At 41.5% G+C, this 19,980-nt stretch overlaps 1 protein-coding gene across 6 annotated transcripts in view; it reads left to right on the top strand.

Moving 5' to 3' along the window:
• The window catches only part of LOC123746829 (3'-5' exoribonuclease 1), a 40,554-nt gene that overhangs the window by 16,604 nt on the left and 3,970 nt on the right, over nucleotides 1–19,980 (top strand). For 4 of the 6 annotated variants that reach the window (XM_069319617.1, XM_045728617.2, XM_045728618.2 and 1 more), the window contains exons 6-9: nucleotides 152–304; nucleotides 1,059–1,142; nucleotides 3,632–3,807; nucleotides 9,426–12,098. In XM_069319617.1, the coding sequence (XP_069175718.1) occupies nucleotides 152–304; nucleotides 1,059–1,142; nucleotides 3,632–3,807; nucleotides 9,426–9,636 (624 nt within the window). In that variant the 3' untranslated portion in view covers nucleotides 9,637–12,098. Of the gene's footprint in view, nucleotides 1–151; nucleotides 305–1,058; nucleotides 1,143–3,631; nucleotides 3,808–9,425; nucleotides 12,099–19,980 lie in introns of those variants that run through there. The other 2 variants (XR_011226105.1, XR_011226106.1) reach the window with 1 other exon arrangement.

Here is a 19,980-nt window from a genome sequence, read left to right as displayed (position 1 = left end):
TAAGCTAACACATACTCTCTCACCTGTGCAAAGATAATACATCCTTATTGCTTATGCCAGTACTGGTGTCACTTTCTAATTAACTTTAGCAAAACTATCTTTATCTTGAGATGATGAAATTTGTCTTATTGATTCCATTAATTTATTTCAGGATAAAGTTAATTTTGCACCCGTATTTCCTGAGGTTCTACAAAAGTTTGAAGAGTGGCTAGAAGAGAATAAACTCTTAACAAAACCTGATAAGTTTGCTGTTGTAACTGATGGGCCATGGGACATGGGAAGATTTCTCTTCCAGCAGTGTCTGGTAAGCCCGTTTGTCCATTCATATGTATAATAATTTGAATTAGTGTGATTAATCTCTTAAAGAGATAATTCCCTGGGGCCAATGCAGTTATTGTCACATATTGATTTTCATTATTATTGTCCAGTTTATTTAGCAATAATGCTAATATTGTTATAATTGTTCCATTTAGATATAATGTGTTTTGCCTAGACCCATTTAAAAAATCTTATTTTTATTATTGCATACTGTGTATATGGTTATTGCCATATTGGAACTTTCTTTTCTGTGGAGAGCCCCGTCGGCTCCCTGAAGCTATGTTACTGATAGAGTGCTTTATTAGTTGGGTCATCAGTTGCAGAGTTCTCATTGCCTACCAGGAACCAGAGCCAGAACCTTGCCCCCCTCAGAGAGGTGCAAAGAGCAATGGCCTTTGAGCACTTTACATTTAAAGTATGTCATATTTTGCCATCTGTCAGGGAAGGCACTCAGAAAGGTAGGTGAATCCAGTAGATGATAACCATCTCAGCATATAGCTTCAGGGAGCCACCAGGGCTCACCCAGAAATTAGCATTTTATTACATTCATCATTTGTTTTCTTTATTCTCATACTATTGGATTGACATAAATCAATTATATTTATTTCTCCATTTTTATTAATACTGTATCCTGATTAGTGTCATGTAGAAGCAAGCTTTGTAAAGAATTATCTGCTTGTTTATAGTACATAATGACATTGCACTATGGTTGTGCCTTTAACTGATGCACATATTTTCAGATGTCAAATGTGCCCTATCCCTCCTGGGCAGTTAAGTGGATTAACATCAGGAAAAATTACAGCAACTTCTACAGCACTAAAAAGGTAAGTCTCTTGAAACTAGCCTTTGTTTCAGGGAATTGGTATACAGTATATTGTACTTGGGACAGTGATTTCATATCTTTCTGGGAAAGAGATATTTATATATGGTATTTCTTGAAAAATCTGAAATGCATTTAAAATGTCTGCTTGAAGTTGTACAGGAGGCTTTCCCATTCCTTTTCCTCTATTTTCCGGGTGGAGCCCGTCGGCTCCCTGAAGCTATCCAAACTGATAGGTGCTATACTAGTTTGGGGTCAACAGTTACAAGGAGTTCGGGGACCAGAGCCAGAACCTGGCTCCCTCAAGAGAGGTGCAAGGAGCAATGGCGTATGAGCACTACATGTAAAGTATGTCATATTCCGACATTGACCAGGGCTTTTACCCAGAAAGATAGGCGTACCAAAATAAACAACTAGCTTGGAATATTGCTACCTACAACCCGAAAGAGCGAATAAACTCCTGATGAAAGAAAAGAAAAGAAATTAGAAAATCTAGTCGTCTGAACTAAGGCCAGTTCAGTGAGAATCCACAAGGTCTCTATGAACACTCTTTATTTTCTTCTCCGAGGGCTATGAGTCCCTCGGTATCAATATGTTAAGCCTGCCTTAAACTCTGCTACAGTGGTACAAAAATTGACCAACTCAGAACTCTACTGAGTTCTCTGGGAGGTTCTGTAGGCCCCAAACCGGAGCCCAACCAGTGTTATAAAGTTGACCCAACACTCTCGGGCCCACTGTAATGGCTTTCATACTCTTACGCCCAACTCAAATCGCAGTGAAATCACATATGTGTGGTATATCAATGAAAACAATTTTGAGGCAATGGAGTGACTTGAACTTGAGTTCTGGTGATTCCTAGACACATTCAAATTACGATGTTTAACCATTAAGCTGCGTGTGGCGTACAGTATATATATGATGACCCGATGGTACCAGTAGTTAAATTTCTCAGACTTGATCTAACGCTTTGAAATTTTTTGTGCATAATCTGCTAGGCAAATGCTCCAACTTTGTTTAAATGATCACCATCGAAACTTAAAAAACAAGAAAATTAAAAATAAATATAAAATTTAATACCTGTATTGAAAATTTAAGATTTTCAAACCAGCTGCAAAATTATTAAATATCACCAACTGTTCATTAAGTGTTATTATGTTCTCAATATAGTATATGATCTTCATTGTAATAGATTTAGAATATAGATTTTCAGTTTAGTTTACTGTAAAAAAAAATTGTCAATATGGCATTTGTAATATGTACCAAATTCATTTGGTGCATATTACAAAATCAGACAACAAAATTTATAACTCCAAACGTTTAGGGTTTATGAAAAATCCATTCTAATAGGATTGTAGAACAGACAGCTGCGCACACTATATGTAAAAATGGTGAGAATCAGTCAGAAACTGGATTTTTTTAAGCTGACTCAAAGTTGAAACTCTAGTTTTAGAGATACAGTAATTGAAGTTGAAGTAATCGACAATGTATAAGGTAGGTCTAATTCATTAATTTACTTGTATGTTTTAATACAAAATTTTGGCATTTGTACTCGACATATTTAGGGAGGATATAGATAGATTTGTCTCTCCATTGAGAGACGACCCACTGTGGCTCGGTGCGGTGTCGAGAGAGTCCTGTGAGGCGGATGAGGACAGGGAATAATGAAATCAACGCCTCACAGTACAAATATTTGACAGTTGTAGGTCAATGTGTGTTGGAATGAGGTTAAGAAAAAATAGCCCCCCCCCAAAGAAACAAAATATAGGGATAATTATAATTATTCAAGGGATAAAGATGTATACTTTATATAAGTGAAAAAGCCCTAATCTGGTCCCTAACCATCAAAACAACCTAAAAAAAATGAAGAAAATAGAGTTTGAAATTTGTGAAAAAAAATGAGCCAAAAAAATTCAAAGTCCCAAGTTCTGGCAGTTATTATTGGTGTTATTATGTATTACTCAGCAATGCTATAAAGGCACCAGCTGCATATCCACTTTGTGGGCACTTCTAACTACTATTCTTCTCCCTCAGTTCCAGTTAATAGGAGCTGTTCTCCTTATCAATAAAACGTTCTTCATATTAAAAAAAATTGTCTAAAATCCATTTCTGAAAATATTGGGATGAAACTTTCACGACGCTGAAGCCAATAAGTTGGAGATTTGTTTAACAGTCCCTTTTTATGTGTTCCCTTTTCACATAATTCAAATATTTTTTTTGCCCAGACCAAGCTTATACCCCCATTTAGAGCCCAGGCTGTAGCAGTGTAAGGGTTAAATATCCGATGTAAATTCCAAATTAGGTACACACAGAGATCACACTAACGTGATGCATCAAATGAACAAATCCACAAGGGCCGTGACGAGGATGCTCGTCACGGCCCTTGTGGATTTGTCCAAATTAGGTAGTCATGTTTAGCATCTAATAATGAATAAGAAAAGGTTGTTTTATTCCAGATATTTGAATGATATGGCTTCATAATTATTTTTATTCCAGATGTGTTTGAAGGAGATGTTGAAAAATCTGGGGATGAAATTTGAGGGTCAGCCACATTGTGGTCTGGATGACTCTCGCAACATTGCCCGCGTGGCAATTAAACTACTGAAGGACGGAGCTAATATGAGAGTTAATGAACGCATTCATCTGAGGAAAGATGGCAATTATGATCCAAGGTGAGAGGGATTTTTGTGTGTAGGGGTATGATCCAGGATGAGTGGTTATCTTGAGATGATTTCGGGGCTTTAGTGTCCCTGCGGCCCGGTCCTCGACCAGGCCTCCACCCCCAGGAAGCAGCCCGTGACAGCTGACTAACACCCAGGTACCTATTTTACTGCTAGGTAACAGGGGCATAGGGTGAAAGAAACTCTGCCCATTGTTTCTTGCCGGCGCCCGGGATCGAACCCGGGACCACAGGATCACAAGTCCAGTGTGCTGTCCGCTCGGCCGACCGACTCATTTGGGACCGGAGAGGGACTCATTTGAGGAATAAATGTATTTTCTTGAATATTAGGGGCCCCCAATTCTAAAATGTAGCTTAATTCGGTACATATTTCATGCAAAAATTCTTATAGTCTGTGGTGGGTGGTGATGGTTGGGGTCCTTGCACCACTGCATTTTAGCATTCTCATATCAGAAATAGACAAAAAAAAATTAAATCACAGCTATATGCCATCTTGTACAGTTATAAAAGAAATAAATCAGCATGAAGTTACTAATGTTTAAGACACTGAAAACTACAAGCTGATATCAATAAAATCTTCGACTGAGTGACGAAGAAAAAACATGTTTAACGGCAGGGGCAGATTGGGAGCCCCAAAATGGCCTGAACAAACACACAAAATTGGCTCATTAATGTAGTTTATGATTCTAGCGAGTGCAGCAAGTCCATACAGGAACACTTTGAGGCCATATGAAATGGGCATTAGAACACATGCCATGGTCAGTATTAAGTACTTCATCTCATTGGCTTGTGATTCAATAACTAAAATAGCCTTATTTTAATAACTAACCCCTAAAAAGAAAAATATGAACAAGACAAATCCAATATGTATTTCATATTAGAGTACTCAGATGGAGAAACAGATGAAGCTGATCAATAATCCTCAATGAGCAAGTGGAAGATAAAAGTTATACACAGAAATCATGCTAAGGTGATATATACTGTATCAATGAGAAAATCCACAGGAGCTGTGAGGCAACGTTAACCTGCGAAGCCGAGGCATTGCCAGCTGCATACTCTACCACTCTACTACTGAGAATTGTAAAAGTCATGCAACCTGATTTCTACTGAAATCACAGGAAGTCTGAAGGTCCCCACTAAAGCCAGTCCAAGTTTTTACGTATAATCCACAAGCACTTGAGTTGAATCGACTTTTGCAAGTCCACAGTGGTACAGTGGAAGAGTATGCGGCTGGCAATGCCTTAGTCGCTGGTTCGTGTCACCTCACAGCCCCCCAGTGGATTTTTTCATTGATTTATATTACGTTAGTTTGATTTCTGTGTGTATCTGAGTTTACCTGAGAGCCATTAACACTAGTGGCCTCGATGAGGATGGGAAGCCGTTGGCGTGTCGAAGGTACCCCCATTTGCCTTGATCTATTCCACCTGTATCTTGAAAGATAAAAGTTTTTTTACATTTATAGCTTTGGCAGGTAGGCAGTTCCATGGGTTTATTACCCCTGTGGGTGAAAAAGCATCTTCTGTTCTCAGTCCTCCATTGTGGCTTGTTGAGCTTGAAACTATTGCTCCTTGTTTCTGTTGCATCTGACCATTTAAAAAAATTTCAAGATCAATATCCTCCAAATTGTTCAGTATTTTGAAAGTTTCAATGAGATCCGCCCTGTTATGCCTGGTTTGCAGTGTTTGTTAGCCCTGTGGCCTTCAACTGTTCCTCATACGTGAGTTGACTTGGCTCTGAAATGATTTTTATCGCCTGGTGTTGCACTTTCTCCAGATTAACTATATCCTTCTGAAGATGAGCTCTCCATGCTTGCATACAGTAATGCAAATGGGGGCCCACCAGAGATTTATACAGTTGAATTTACAATATATTGTATAGAATTATACAATTTGCATTTATACCTTCTTTTCATTAAAGTCAAAGGTATGCTTGATTATTCCAAGTGCTTGGTTAGCTTTACTGTGGGGAACCCCTTCGGCTCCCTGGAGCTATCTAGCTAATGTGTGATATATTAGACCGGGGCATTAGCCTATGGAGTTTGACCTACCGGGGATTGTGGGCCAGAACCTGGCCCACTCAGTGAGGTTTCAGGAAGTAATGGCCCTGGAACCCCCCCCTCCCCTGTGGTTGGGGTTTTTCCCTTACCTGCCATCGACCAGGGTTAGGCATCCAGAAAGGTAAGCATAACAAAACAAACCCAACATTGTAAGAAAATTACAACTGAAAACCGAAAAGAGAGGTAGAACTCCCTCCAATCCCCAGGAAACAAGCAAACGTCACACTCCACTGCTGTGCCGCTCATCTATGCAGCCCTTCCCTTCCCAAAGGGGGGGAGGGGGGAGCCACGGACCTCCATGCGCCGGCTACCCAGCACTCCAGTTCGTTTCGTTAGCTGATGTGGTCCAGGGCTTCTCTGGCCTCGATATCCAAGGCGGTGTTTTGCCTTCGTGGCGAAGTGTTGTGTGTGGTGGCCAGGTGTTCCTCATCAGTGCTGGGGCTGCATGCGCTTAGGGGCTTCCTTTCCTAGGTGCCCTGTAAGTACTGCCCTTGCGTGTTAGGGTTCCCTTCCCTGGTGCATTCGGGAAACCATTTCCATAGGGGTTTCCGGGGGGGGGGGGAGCCCATTCAGCTCCCTGTAGCTATCCAGGCTGATATGGATATATTAGACTTTGGCATCAGTCATGTGAATGGAGTTGTCAGGCCTACCGAGGACCACAAGATAGAACTTGGCCTCCTCAAGAGAGGCACGAGGAGCAATGACCTATGGAAACCCCCTGTGTGGTTGGAAGCATTCCATGTCTGCCATCGACTGGGTCAGGCACCCAGAAAGGTAAGCGCCCCAAAACAAACTCCCTATTCTGGTTAAATATTGCTACTGAAAGCCGAAACTAGTGGACAGAACTCTTTAAATGAAAACAAGCAAACAAGCATGACGTCACCATGTCACCGCTCCGCTGTCTACGCAGTTCATTCCTCCCTGGGAGGGGGAAGGGGGAGCTCCACACCCTCGTGCGACGATCTATACCCTGATGGTAAGTTTGTTCATTTGCAGCCGTCCCTTCTTTTCTGGCGAAGAATGAGACTGCTGCTTTCCGGAGGGGTCCTTGTTTTGTTGATGCTTGGTTGGTTAGGCCGGGAGTGCATCATGTGTTGTGTCCAGTTGCGGTTCTCTGCCGTTACCTGCGAACCACAGCCTCGGTGACTGGGGACACACTTTGTAAACCCCAACCGCAGGGGAATTTTCCAGGGCCATTGCTCCCTGCAATCTCTGAAGGGGCCAGGTTCTGGCTTGTGGTCCCTGGTAGGTCGAACTCCATAGCTAATGTCCCGGTCTAATACTGTATAACACACATTAGCCCGATAGCTCCAGGGATCCTCCTGGGCTCACCCAGAAAATGGTATTTCATTACATTCAGTGCTTTTTTTTTTTTTACATGTACATGTTCATGGAAAAGATTTTAACAATATACTGTAACCCCGCGATTATCCGAGATTCAAACATCCGGAAAACGCCCTTATACGGCCAAAATCGTGATCGGATAAAGTTATCACAATATCCGGCCAAAATGGCCACAGGAACCGGATAAAAGCTGGTTTGGACAGATGAAAATACGGCCATACCGTATTAATCCCGTCTGTGGCTCTAGACGCATGGTGGAGGAGGGGATGGGGTGGGTGGGTGGTGTTGGGAGGGTGGGAGGGGTGCATCAGGAGGGACCACCTGGGTACAGGAATTACCATTAATTTTAGAACAATTAATCATAGCCAAAAACAAATGAAATAAGTACTAGTAATTAAGTAATAACAAATAAATAAGTTTCCTAAAAGCATTGTGCACAGGCTGAAGTTTCCTTCAAAAATATTGTGAATTTTTTTCCTCCTGGCGGCCTACGTAACGTGCTATAGCTGCTCCACCCCAAGTGGACCCGTCCAACACTGGTCAACCCATGTGCGTCTGTCCCTCGTGTTATACACATTGCTGCGCCATTAGTGAAATATTTTTTTAAATAACTTTTTTATTTTCATAGTAACTTTGAGCATTTTTGGCCAAGACTATGTCTGGTAGCAGCATCAATCGTTCTGGAAGTGTTAAGAGGAAGAAGATTGTCCTAGCAATTAAAGACAAGCTACGTGTTGTTCAACCAGTGAGGCGTCACAGGCAGCCAAGCGCCTTCAACAAGTGAGGCGCTACAGGCAAGCCAAGCTCCTTCAACAAGTGAGGCATTACAGGCAAGCCAAGCACTTTCAACAAGTGAGGTGCCACAGGCAAGCCAAGCGCCTTCAACAAGTGAGGCGCAAGCAAGCGCCTTTAACAAGTGAGGCATCACAGGCAAGCCAAGCGCCTTCAACAAGTGAGGGCATGCAAGCGCTTCAACAAGTGAGGTGCAAGCAAGCGCCTTCAACAAGTGAGGCCTCACAGGCAACCCAAATGCCTTTAACTAGTGAGGCTTCGGCAGCTGGCATTCAAAACTAACTTAGCTTAATGAACTGTACAGTAATTTTAAGTGTTAATTTTAGTGTTGTGTTAGTATAGGTTACGTAAATTGTTAAGAATTTTTAACTTCAAGATGTGTGGCATCAATCAAGAAGACGAACACCAACAAGGTAAGTTGAGGTTTCTAGTTGAATATTTAATAATTGTATGTGGTAAGGGAATTCAAATTATGTTGTTTGTAGTATAAAAATAGTTGGAAATGGTCACTTTTGGACTTGTAGGTGAAAAAGTACCATTATCCGAAAAATGTGATAATCCGGCTGGGGGTCCTTCCCATATAGTCCGGATGATCGAGTGGAGACAGTACAAAGAAAAAAATTGTTTGGGGAACGCTCCAATTTACGAGCACTACCAGAATGTCACAATGAAAGCCGTGCAGCGCGGAGGTTAAATGAGCGTGCTGATGATGCTGCTGCTAAGGAGGTTATCCACACTTGTCCCATTTCCTGCAAAGGTGTTCCTTATTTCGACTTCTACCCAGTTATTCATTCCTCAATCCTTGCCCGTTGGCAGGATCGACGGTCTTCTGTTACTGGTAACAAACTGCGGGGTCTTAAGAATAGCGTGTCCCCATGGCCTTCCTTCTACCACAGTAACCAGTGGTGGAGAAACGTCTCTGGCAAGGTTGCACATTGGCTATACCCGTTAAACTCATGGGCACTTAATGGAGCGCTGCCCTGCTCCTTATTGTTCAAACTACATTGTCCCTCTTATAGTCATGCATATCCTTATTGAATATCCTGACTTCGAGGCTGTGTGCGCATCTTGCTTCTCGACTGTCCTACGCGGTCATCTGTCCCTTGGCATCATTGGTGGTATTTAGCACCTTTTGAGTATCCCACACGTTTAATTTGATGGTGCTACATAGCCTCCCTGGTTTGGTGACTTCTTTTGATAAGTACTTACCCCTTTGATGTGGGCAAATATGGTACGTGTGATTTAGACGAGTTGTTGCTGATGTATGTCTTAAGGATACACAATATAGTGTACTGCATATTTATTATTATTCATTTGTTATTGTTTATTACTCATTTCATTCTAAAACACTTTTAGGGAGGCTTTGTTTTATATAAATCATTCACGTACAATATGTACAGTCATATGTTTTATTCCAGGGATCGAGTAGTTCGCAACATCTCTAGAAACAACTTCAATGGCATGAAAAAGAAATTACTTTCTTCAGACAAATGTGAAGATTTAGAAGGTGCAGAAGGTGATGATGAGGACTTAAGCACAGACACTGAATCTGTCAAACTTTGGATTGATCCTTCTGATAAGAATGAATTTCCTGATCTAATTCCACAGCCTCATATTACTCCTATCTAATTACATGAGAGAGAGAGTATATGGATAGAAATACCTGTAATATTAAAAATATCCTTAACCTCTATATTTTGTTTAAATTAGCATTTTTTCTTTTGCCTCTATGATTAGAGAGAATATGCCTATTTTTAAATGTTAGCAGATTAAGATATGATTTAGATTTTTGTGTCTGTAGTAGGATTATGAAGTTTGTAATGTACAGTAATTTGTAAATAAATATGGGGGCTTATTCGTGAGTGAAATTGTTACCTGCTCGTTATTATACCGACGACTGACCCACTATTCACTTCCCAGACTCATGAGGTGGGCGACCAAGCCACCCCCCTCCCTCCTCTTTTTTTCTCTGCCTTTTCTCCGAGGCCCCCCCCCCTCCTCTTTCTTGACACTTTTTTATGCTGATTTCTGCTCTGTTCCTCGTTCTACCTCCAGGAGTGTGCAGAAGTGCGTTCCCTGATGGAACGCAGACTGTGTTCGGGCTGTCCGCTGTAAGCGTGCAGCCTGGAAGAAACACTGTCGCCGTAGAATGCCCATTTCTTTTGTTTTGTTTCGGAGGGCCAGTGCGGTGGACTATAGGGCCATCCGTACGGCTAAACATGAGGGTTGGAGATCTTTCGTTTCCACCATTACGCCTGACATTCCTCTGCCCCTGATCTGGAAGAAAATCTGCAAGATAGTGAGTAAGTTTGTTCCGGATGTCTCGCCTGTCCTTCACCTCTGGTTCTGTCGTGGCGGATCCGGTGTCGGTTGCGACCGAACTGGGTTCTCACTTTTCGACTGTTAATTCCGGCTCTCATCTTTCTCCTTCTTTCCTTACTCGTAAGCCTCTTCTTGAATCTTCTCCCTTAGATTTTAGCATTTCTTTTCGGCTTCCCTATAATGATTCTTTCTCACAGAACTCCAGTCTGCCCTGGCCCTGTGCATTTCTATGGGAGCGGGCTCAGATGATATTATGAGATGCTTCGCCATCTCCCTCTATGCATGTTTCAGTATTTACTGAGTGTTTATAACCGTGTTTGGGAGTCGTCATCGTCAGTCCCTGAGGACTGGCTTCAGGCGATTTTTCTTCCTATTTGGAAATCTGGTTCTCTAGGGTCATCCCTAAAGACTTCTGCCCCATTGTTCTCACGAGTTGCTTCTGCAAACTCTTTGAGCGTACAGTATGTCAGTGTCCTTTCGATGTGGTTCTTGGAATGCTATCACCTCTTCTCTTCTCAATTTGGCTGTCGCAGCACTACTGATGTCCTCGTGAACTTGGAGGTCTGTATTCGTACTGCCTTTGCTGCGAAGAACCCCATTGTTGCTGTCCTTTTTGATTTGGAAAAAGCATATGACACCATCTGGCAATACCATATTCTGTCCCAACTCCGTTCTTTTGGCCTTCGTGATAATCTCCCTCTCTTCCTCAAAGCTTCCTCTCTTGTCGTTCCTTTCGAGTGCAATTTAATACCGCTCTCTTTGCCTCTTTTTCAGCAATATGAAGGTGTACCCCAAGGTAGTGTTCTGAGCACTACTCTTTTCCTGGTTGCTCTCAATGGTCTTCTTTCCTCCCTTCCCTCTGACATTTTCTCTGCTCTTTATGTTGACGATCTTTCCCTCTGCTGTCAAGGTGGTACTCGCCTTTCCTTTAACAGCGGCTTGAACTTGCGATTGATGCCGTGTCGTCCTAGGCCACCAATCATGGCTTCAAGTTCTCTCCGGCTAAGACATGCACTATGACCTTTACAGCAGGTCGTCCTTCGACCCCCTCTGTCCCTTTATGGTAATCCTCTTTTGTATAAGGATTCTGCTAAACTTCTGGGGGTTTATCTTTTACTCTCGCTTCTCCTGGTCGTCCCATATCTCCTATCCCATATCTATCCCAGAGTTGAATGCTCTAATGCCCTTAACTTATTGAAGGTCATGTCTCATACTTCTTGGGAAGCGGATAGGCGCAAGCTCCTCTCTTTACATTCCTCTCTCGTACTGTCTGAACTCAACTAGGGTTACCTTGCTTACTCACAGGCACTTAATGGAGCGCCACCATGCTCCTTATTGTCCAAACTGCATTGTCCCTCTTACGGTCATGCATATCCTTGTTGAATGTCCTGACTTCAAGGACACACGTGTGTCTTGTTTCCCCGACTGTCCCTCGCGGTCACTTGTCACTCGATAGAATTCTTGGTGAAATGGATACCTTTGATATCGTTCGCCTTATGTGTTTCTGTTCTCATATTGGCAGCCTTAGTGATATTTAGCGCTCTATAATTATTCCGCACATTTGATGGTGCTACATATCCTTCCCGGCTTGGTGCCTTCTTTTGATAATTGCTTACTTTGAGCTCTAACTTAATACACTCATGAATATTGGAAGACATTGTATTCTTGTGCTCCAGTGGCAACTTATGGAAAAATAAAATAGAGAGACTGTCACTGCAGGCTTCACACAACAGTATAATAATAATTAAAATAAAAATAATTAAAAGATATTATAAGCATTTCTTATTACCTGCATTTACCCGAGACCCACTAACACAAGTGGCCTTGACGAGGACAGGAAGCCAGCGGCAGCTTGTCGAAGGTCCGCCATTTGCCTTGATAATCTTTTCCAGCTATACTTTGAAGATTAATTAACAGAGTTTTGACATTTATGGCTAAGGCGGGTAGACTGTTCCATGGGTTAATAACCCGGTGGGTGAAAAAGCATCTCATGTTCTCAGTCCTTTATTGTTATGGCTTATTGAGCTTGAAACCATTGCTCCTTGTTTGTGTTACACTTGACCTTTTGAAGACATTGAATGCTTCCAACCACAAGGGGGTTTCTATAGGCCATTGCTCCTCGTACCTCTTCTGAGGGAGCCAGGTTCTGGCTTGTGGTTCCCGGTAGACCGAAAACTCCATTCACATTGACTGATGCCAAAGTCTAATACTGTATATCCATATCAGCCTGAATAGCTTTGGGGAGCCTCCAGGTCTCACCCAGAAAATGGTGTTTCATTACATTCAACAATGTTTTTTTTTTTTGCATGTATTTGAACAAGTTGCATGATGAGCTTTTTAAAGTTTTGCCATGATGTCTCCATGTCATGTTCACCTATTAGCTCCCTCCAGATGTTTTGCAGTTCCTCTCTCATTCCTTGATAGTCACCTCGATGATGATCTAGAAATTCATCGTGAATCTTTACGTAGGTTTCTGTGTTTGTAGTCCATCCTAAAATTTGGTACTCACATGATCAGGGGGTTAGCAGCTGTTTGCCTACTTGAATTTGATCAATCATACACTCTTCTGAGACTAGCACAAGATCTAGTATGCTGTTACCCTGTGTGGGCTCTACCACTTGCTCTATGAGAAAGGAGTCCTGAACCAGATCTAAAAATTGTTCTCCCTCTGCTTGTGATGTTAGATTTACCCAAGCTATGGTCTCATGGTTAAAATGCCCCATTATTAAGGTTTGGGTTTCTGATGCCGCTTTGATCACATCATGCAGATCTGCAACATCCTCTGCCGCTGCTGTGTCAGGCCTTTATCATACTCCCACAGTCAGTTTGCTACCATCTTGATAGTACCATGCCAGTATAGTATGGTACCAACATACCCACATACCAGTCAGTATGTTGCACCATACCGACTCTGAGGATCCCATAGTGTTTAGTTCCTCATTTTTGGTTGCATTCATTAGCTAATGACCTCAGGGAATACGCTGTAATACTGCTGCAAGCCCTCCTCCCTCTCGACAGTGTAATAGGAGTGCTTCCTGGGAAGTACAAAAAATATAAGTAGAAATTGTACCTCTCAACGTGAAAAAGATTCAGCATGAACCGGGACAATTATGGTGTTTATATGGAAGCATTGTACCTTGGTTACCAAGAGGCAATAATAGTTTACAGGTACATTGTGACAGGTCAGTGGCGGAAGATGGCAGGGCAGGGTGTGGTGTCCTAATAAGGTAATAACATACTGTACTGAGTTTGGAACTGTGGACAGGAAAATGGAACTTGGACTTAGTAAATATATATCCACACAAGCTAAACTGCAGGCCAGTCTTGCTGGTTTGGAGGAAGTACGTCAAGACTTAAACCTATATACACAGAGAAAGCACATTAATGTGATATATCAAAGAATTCCTGTGGATTTTTTCTTAAACCTATATATACAATTTCCTGACAGTATTACCTTCATCTATTCTGACCCCGACCTCCACACACTAAATAATATTTTCAATTAATTAAAAAAAGTCCACTCATGGATGTCAACCAACAAACTCACACTGAACATAGAAAAGACTTACTACATTTTATTTGGTACTGTAGTAAATCATCAAATTAAATTCAACTTCAGATAGACAATGTTAACATTACCAGTAAAAAGGAAGGGAAAGTTTGTTGGCCTATACGTAGACAAGAGACTGAACTTGAGCATCCACATGCAGCACATAGCCCCCAAAAACTGAGTGCTCAAAAAAAAAAAAAAAGTACAGTATACTTTCTAAAATCTTCAGATATTATGTTCCCCACTCTGCTATCCTCTCATTACACTATGTGCTAATCTATTCCTATCGTACATATGGTATCTGTGCATGGGGTTCAACCACTGCAAACTACCTCCTTAAGGCCATCATCACTTTGCAAAAATCTGCTATCATAACTATAACAAATTCTGTCTTCAGACAACACACAGCTACTCTGAGTCCCTTAACGTGTTAAACATACACTCACTCCACACATTCTCATGTGCTATTTACATGTACAAAACCTTGTTCGTAAATGCTGCTTAATCTTGATCTGAAACTTTTCCTTTATAAGTGTTTACTAGTTGTGTTTACTAGTTGTGTTTACTAGTTGTGTTTTTACGGGGGTTGAGCTTCGCTCTTTCGGCCCGCCTCTCAACTGTCAATCAACTGTTTACTAACTACTTTTTTTTTGTTTTTTTTTCCCACACCACACACACACCCCAGGAAGCAGCCCGTGACAGCTGACTAACTCCCAGGTACCTATTTACTGCTAGGTAACAGGGGCATTCAGGGTGCCCTGAATGTGTAATAGAATGTGTAAAAGTGTAATAGAACCCATGATCACAACACTAGAAATAAGTATATTTTTGATATTCCCCCAAGAGTCAAACTAACTCTGTACAAACACTCCATGCAAATACCTGTAAAAGGACCCAGTCTATAGAAGTCACTTCCTAATGAATTAAAAAATTGTCCAACCTGTGCCTTATTCATAAGTAAAACAAGAAAGTACCTAATTTTATCCTCATAGTTTCCTACTTTATGCTTCAAAATTACACTGTATCTTGTGCTAACCACTTCTACAATATTAGTACTTAAGACATTTATCTTCACCAGCGTAATCACCTCGGCCAATTTGCATTGTAGTTATTTGTTGATATAAAACCTTGCTACAATGTACCTTTTCATCTTACCTGATATGTTAGATTAAGGACTTGCCCGAAACGCTGCCAACAGTAATTGGCAGATTTTTGGTATAAAAAGTCGGAATTTCCAACTGCGAATAGGTGCAGAGAGCCAGATTTTGGGTCCAAAATATGGGTCAGGTATCGGTTTTGGGATGTTTGGGATATTTTGAAAACTGCAGGGGGGTTTGGGCAAAATGTGACCCACTGCCGCTTACAGTAATTGGCAGATTTTTGGTATAAAAAGTCGGAATTTCAAACTGCGAATAGGTGCAGAGAGCCAGATTTTGGGTCCAAAATATGGGTCAGGTATCGGTTTTGGGATGTTTGGGATATTTTGAAAACTGCAGGGGGGTTTGGGCAAAATGTGACCCACTGCCGCTTACAGTAATTGGCAGATTTTTGGTATAAAAAGTCGGAATTTCAAACTGCGAATAGGTGCAGAGAGCCAGAATTTGGGTTCAAAATATGGCTCAGGTATCGAATTTGGGATGTTTGGGATATTTTGAAAACTGCAGGGGGGTTTGGGCAAAATGTGACCCACTGCCGCTTACAGTAATTGGCAGATTTTTGGTATAAAAAGTCGGAATTTCAAACTGCGAATAGGTGCAGAGAGCCAGAATTTGGGTTCAAAATATGGCTCAGGTATCGAATTTGGGATGGTTGGGATATTTTGAAAACTGCAGGGGGGTTTGGGCAAAATGTGACCCACTGCCGCTTACAGTAATTGGCAGATTTTTGGTATAAAAAGTCGGAATTTCAAACTGCGAATAGGTGCAGAGAGCCAGAATTTGGGTTCAAAATATGGCTCAGGTATCGAATTTGGGATGTTTTGGGATATTTTGAAAACTGCAGGGGGGTTTGGGCAAAATGTGACCCATCGCCGTTTATGCTCGCTATCGGACATCAGGTCTTTAATTACTTCTCATAATATAAAAAACGTTAGTTTTATTAAATGAAACATATAATATCGAATATATATAGGGGGGGGGGGGGTACCACCTCTGGTGCAATCGAATATCGAATATATATTTCTCTATATACTCTATAATGACAATGTTTTAAGAAGTGTTTAAATATTTTAAGAATTACAAGTTTACAGTTAAATTGTGCATAAATCGTTAAGTGTAACGCACCTCGGTTAGAGAAAATATATGAATGTTGAACACTTTGTTAAATTAACGTGTTATTTAATTCAATACATTACAATCAAAATTTTCATGGGGGTTTTATATGATTAGAGATCCGGTTACCTTGTGGTGATTCCGAGGATCATCGTCCTCGCGGCCCGATCTCTGACCAGGTTGGTGGTCTGGTCAACTAGGCTGTTGGACGCGGCTGCTCGCAGCCTGACGTATGCATCACAGCCTGGTTCATGCATCAGGTTGCGATCAACATGAATGATCATATCAAGACTGTCAGGGGAAAGAAGCCAAGTTGCTGACGGTAATTCGACGAGAACTGGGTCTCGTACCCTACATTGAACTCTGACCGGGCCTTCCTGGTTGTGGCGGCCCGATCAACGAGGCTGTTACACGCTGCTGCACGGAGTCTGGCGGCTTGATGAGGTTCCTGGCGCAGTTTCTCTCCCTGCGAAGTGCTTGGGTCCCAAGGTACGCCATGTGTTCTTGGTCGCACGCCACCTCAGCTCTCGTGCGTGTACGGCCAATTGACGTACTAAGTCGTACCCACTGCTAAGCCTCCACGTCTCCAATCTTCTTGACTCCGCCTTATCTCTGGAAAAAGACAGTAACCTTAGCAGGCGAGGAGTCACAATAACGTGGCTGAGATATGTTGATCAGACCACACACTGGAGGGTGAAGGGACGACGACGTTTCGGTCCGTCCTGGACCATTCTCAATCGACTTGAGAATGGTCCAGGACGGACCGACGCGGCGTCGACCCTTCACTTTCTAGTGTGTGGTCTGGTCAACAACCTTAGCAAATTTGGCGATGGCAAATAGTGAGTTAATTGCATAATATGAATCAAAACTGCTACAGGATGACTTAGAATAGATAAATGATGTGCAGATGATATATAGTTAATACTCACAAGTTTAGAGTTCTGAGACTGGGCAGTAATTATAGTTACTAGATATCAACTAACTCCAGGTTAGTTGATAGACACGGTTAAAATTACCGAATCTGAATTGGGAAATGAATTGGTAGTTACGGTTAGCAGGCAACTTAAGCCAAAAAAAGGCTAAGTAAATGTTCAAAATAATGCTGCTATGATATGAGGCTCTCACAAGTCGAGCCTGGCCTCGGGCCGGGCTTGGGGGAGTAGAAGAACTCCCAGAACCCCATCAAGCAGGTATCAACCCTGTTACCGAACCAGTATTTACCCAAGTCTTTCCTAAATCTAAACTTATCCAATTTATACCCATTGTTTCGTGTTCTGTCTTGTGTTGATACTTTTAATACCCCCTTTGTTATGTGCATTCATCCACTTGTAAACCTCTATCGTGTCACTCCTAACTCTTCGTCTTTCCAGTGAATGCAATTTAAGCTTTTTTTTATTTTTCTTCATATAACAGGTTTCTAAATTGAGGAATTATAATGCGTTATAATTTGTGAATTTGGGAAAGAGAGAACATGGGAATGACGTTGATTTTACAATCTTGTAAAGCCACTAGTACGCATAGCCTTTCGGGCAAGTGCTTAAGCTAACAGAAAACTTTAAGTAGATAATTTACAGTAAAATTGACAACAAATGTTTAAAGGTAATTTACAGCTTTAGTTTACAGGTACAGGTAATTTTAAGCAGATAAATTACAGTATAATTGACAAAAATATTTACAGGTTAACAAAAATAAAGAACATAAGAACAAAGGTAACTGCAGAAGGTTTATTGACCCATACGAGGCAGCTCCGATTTACAACCACCCAATCCCACTCATTTACATGTCCAAAAGATTATAATAATACACAATAATAACAAAACACTATAATGAACAAGGATTTAAAGGTACAATAGGATAAAATATCAGATAAAATATCACATTTTCACCAATGGATTAGTTGATCAAGAGAGAGGTTCTGCTGGGGCAGCAGTTTACACTACCAACCATAAAGCTTACTGGAGCATGAATTGTAGGTGCTCAACATTGCAAACAGAATTATATGCCCTGAAGGAAGCCATAAATTATACAATTGAGAATAATTTACATGATGTCATTATTCATACCGACTGTAAATCTTCGCTCCAGGCATTGTTATCCAGTCAACACAGAGATAATATACAACTCCTCACAGAAATCCTACATGTAGGAAACAAAAGCACATAATCTAGGGCTGTCGATCACCCTAAATGGATAATAAGTCACATTGGTATAGATGGTAATGAAAAGGCAGACTCACTAGCAAAAGCTGCCACTGCTCTACCTGTTGCACAGGTTAAAATACCTTCAAGTTTTTCACAGATTAAGGGAGAATATTAAGACGAAAATACTCAGAACTATCAAAAGTAGCTACAGAGCCAAAGTAGCGGAAGGAAGATCCACTGCGATGTGGTACGAACAAGCCCCTGGTTACTCCTCTTTCAAACCTGGCAAAAATATATCCAGAGACATTGCAGTAGCCGTACACAGACTCAGGCATGGTTATAAGTGCTGCTGGGAGGTAATAAACCCAATAGTTAAAGAGTGTCATATCTGTGGAACAGAAGCAGAGGCCCCACTATTGCACTACTCACTGGAATGTGAAGCTACTGAAGCCCTGCGCATCAAACTCAACATTAATCCAACGACAGCAGCTGAATTAGATGTAAAATCCACAGCGACTACAATGATTAGAAAAACAGTTGACGAATGGGACACACTAGTGGACATTCTGCATTTACATCCGCCACCAAGAAAATGTTATTAAAACAAGACTAAAACCAGTGTGCTAAAACAGAAGTGAAAAACAAACAGGGGAAAAGGAGGAAACCCCACCTCCATTTAAAACTTTGACCCCAAATATCACAGTAACAAGGTTATTGCGAATAAAAGAACTGAATTACGGGATCACCATAGCCCGTGCTACACGGACATTTCATTCTGGGTATCTAAATCTAAAGCAACAACAATATACTACAGGAATAACAGAATAACAGAGCAGCAAAGGGAAGATACTAAAGAACTAGAAATGAGTATTTCAGTGTGAGAAGAGAAGCAAAGAGACAGTGTAATAATAATGCATTTTGTTGGGCGACAGGCAGCCTGTGTATATATATACATATTAGATTTATTTCCAGATCCTGCTCCTCAAGGTCTTACTACTACTGACCCTCTCGCTCTCTCTTTGTAGGAGGCACCCCAACATCAAGCTGACAAACTCCTGGGGCCAGATTTACGAAGCAGATACGTAAGTACTTGCGAACGTGTACATCTTTCCTCAATCTTTGACGGCTTTGATTACATTTATTAAATAGTTTACAAGCATGAAAACTTCCCAATCAACGGTTGTTATTGTTATAAACAGCCTCCTGGTGCTTCGGAGCTCATTAACTGTTTAATAATTGTAAACAAAGCCGCCAAAGATTGAGAAAAGATGTGCAGGTTCGTAAGTGCTGGCGTAACTGCTTCGTGAATCTGGCCCCTGGATACCTATTTACTGTTCGGTGAATGGAGTTAGGATGAGGTATTAGGCGATAGGAAACGTGCCGAAGCCGTAAATGCCTAAATTGTGTTAAATAATAAAATCCAGCTGGAAAAACCTATCACGGTAAATAGGAGCTGCCTCGTATGGAACTGTTGCCTTCTGCAGTTACGTTAATTCTTATGTTCTTATAGGGTGAGGGAGAGGATTTTTGATAAGCCGCCGGCTTCCTGTCCTCGTCGAGGCCACTAAGTAAAGTGTCAGTGGCCCTCAGGTTCAGAGAATGCATACCAGGTGATTGACAGCCGAGGGGCTGTCGACTAAGGAGTCGAAGCTCAGTCCCCCAAGCACAACTAGGTGAGTCCAATGGAATT

Source organism: Procambarus clarkii, chromosome 93, assembly GCF_040958095.1.
Source record: "Procambarus clarkii isolate CNS0578487 chromosome 93, FALCON_Pclarkii_2.0, whole genome shotgun sequence".
Taxonomy (NCBI): Eukaryota; Metazoa; Arthropoda; class Malacostraca; order Decapoda; family Cambaridae; genus Procambarus; species Procambarus clarkii.
Note: the sequence above shows the minus strand (reverse complement) of the source record. Positions and strands in the feature narration are given on the sequence as shown.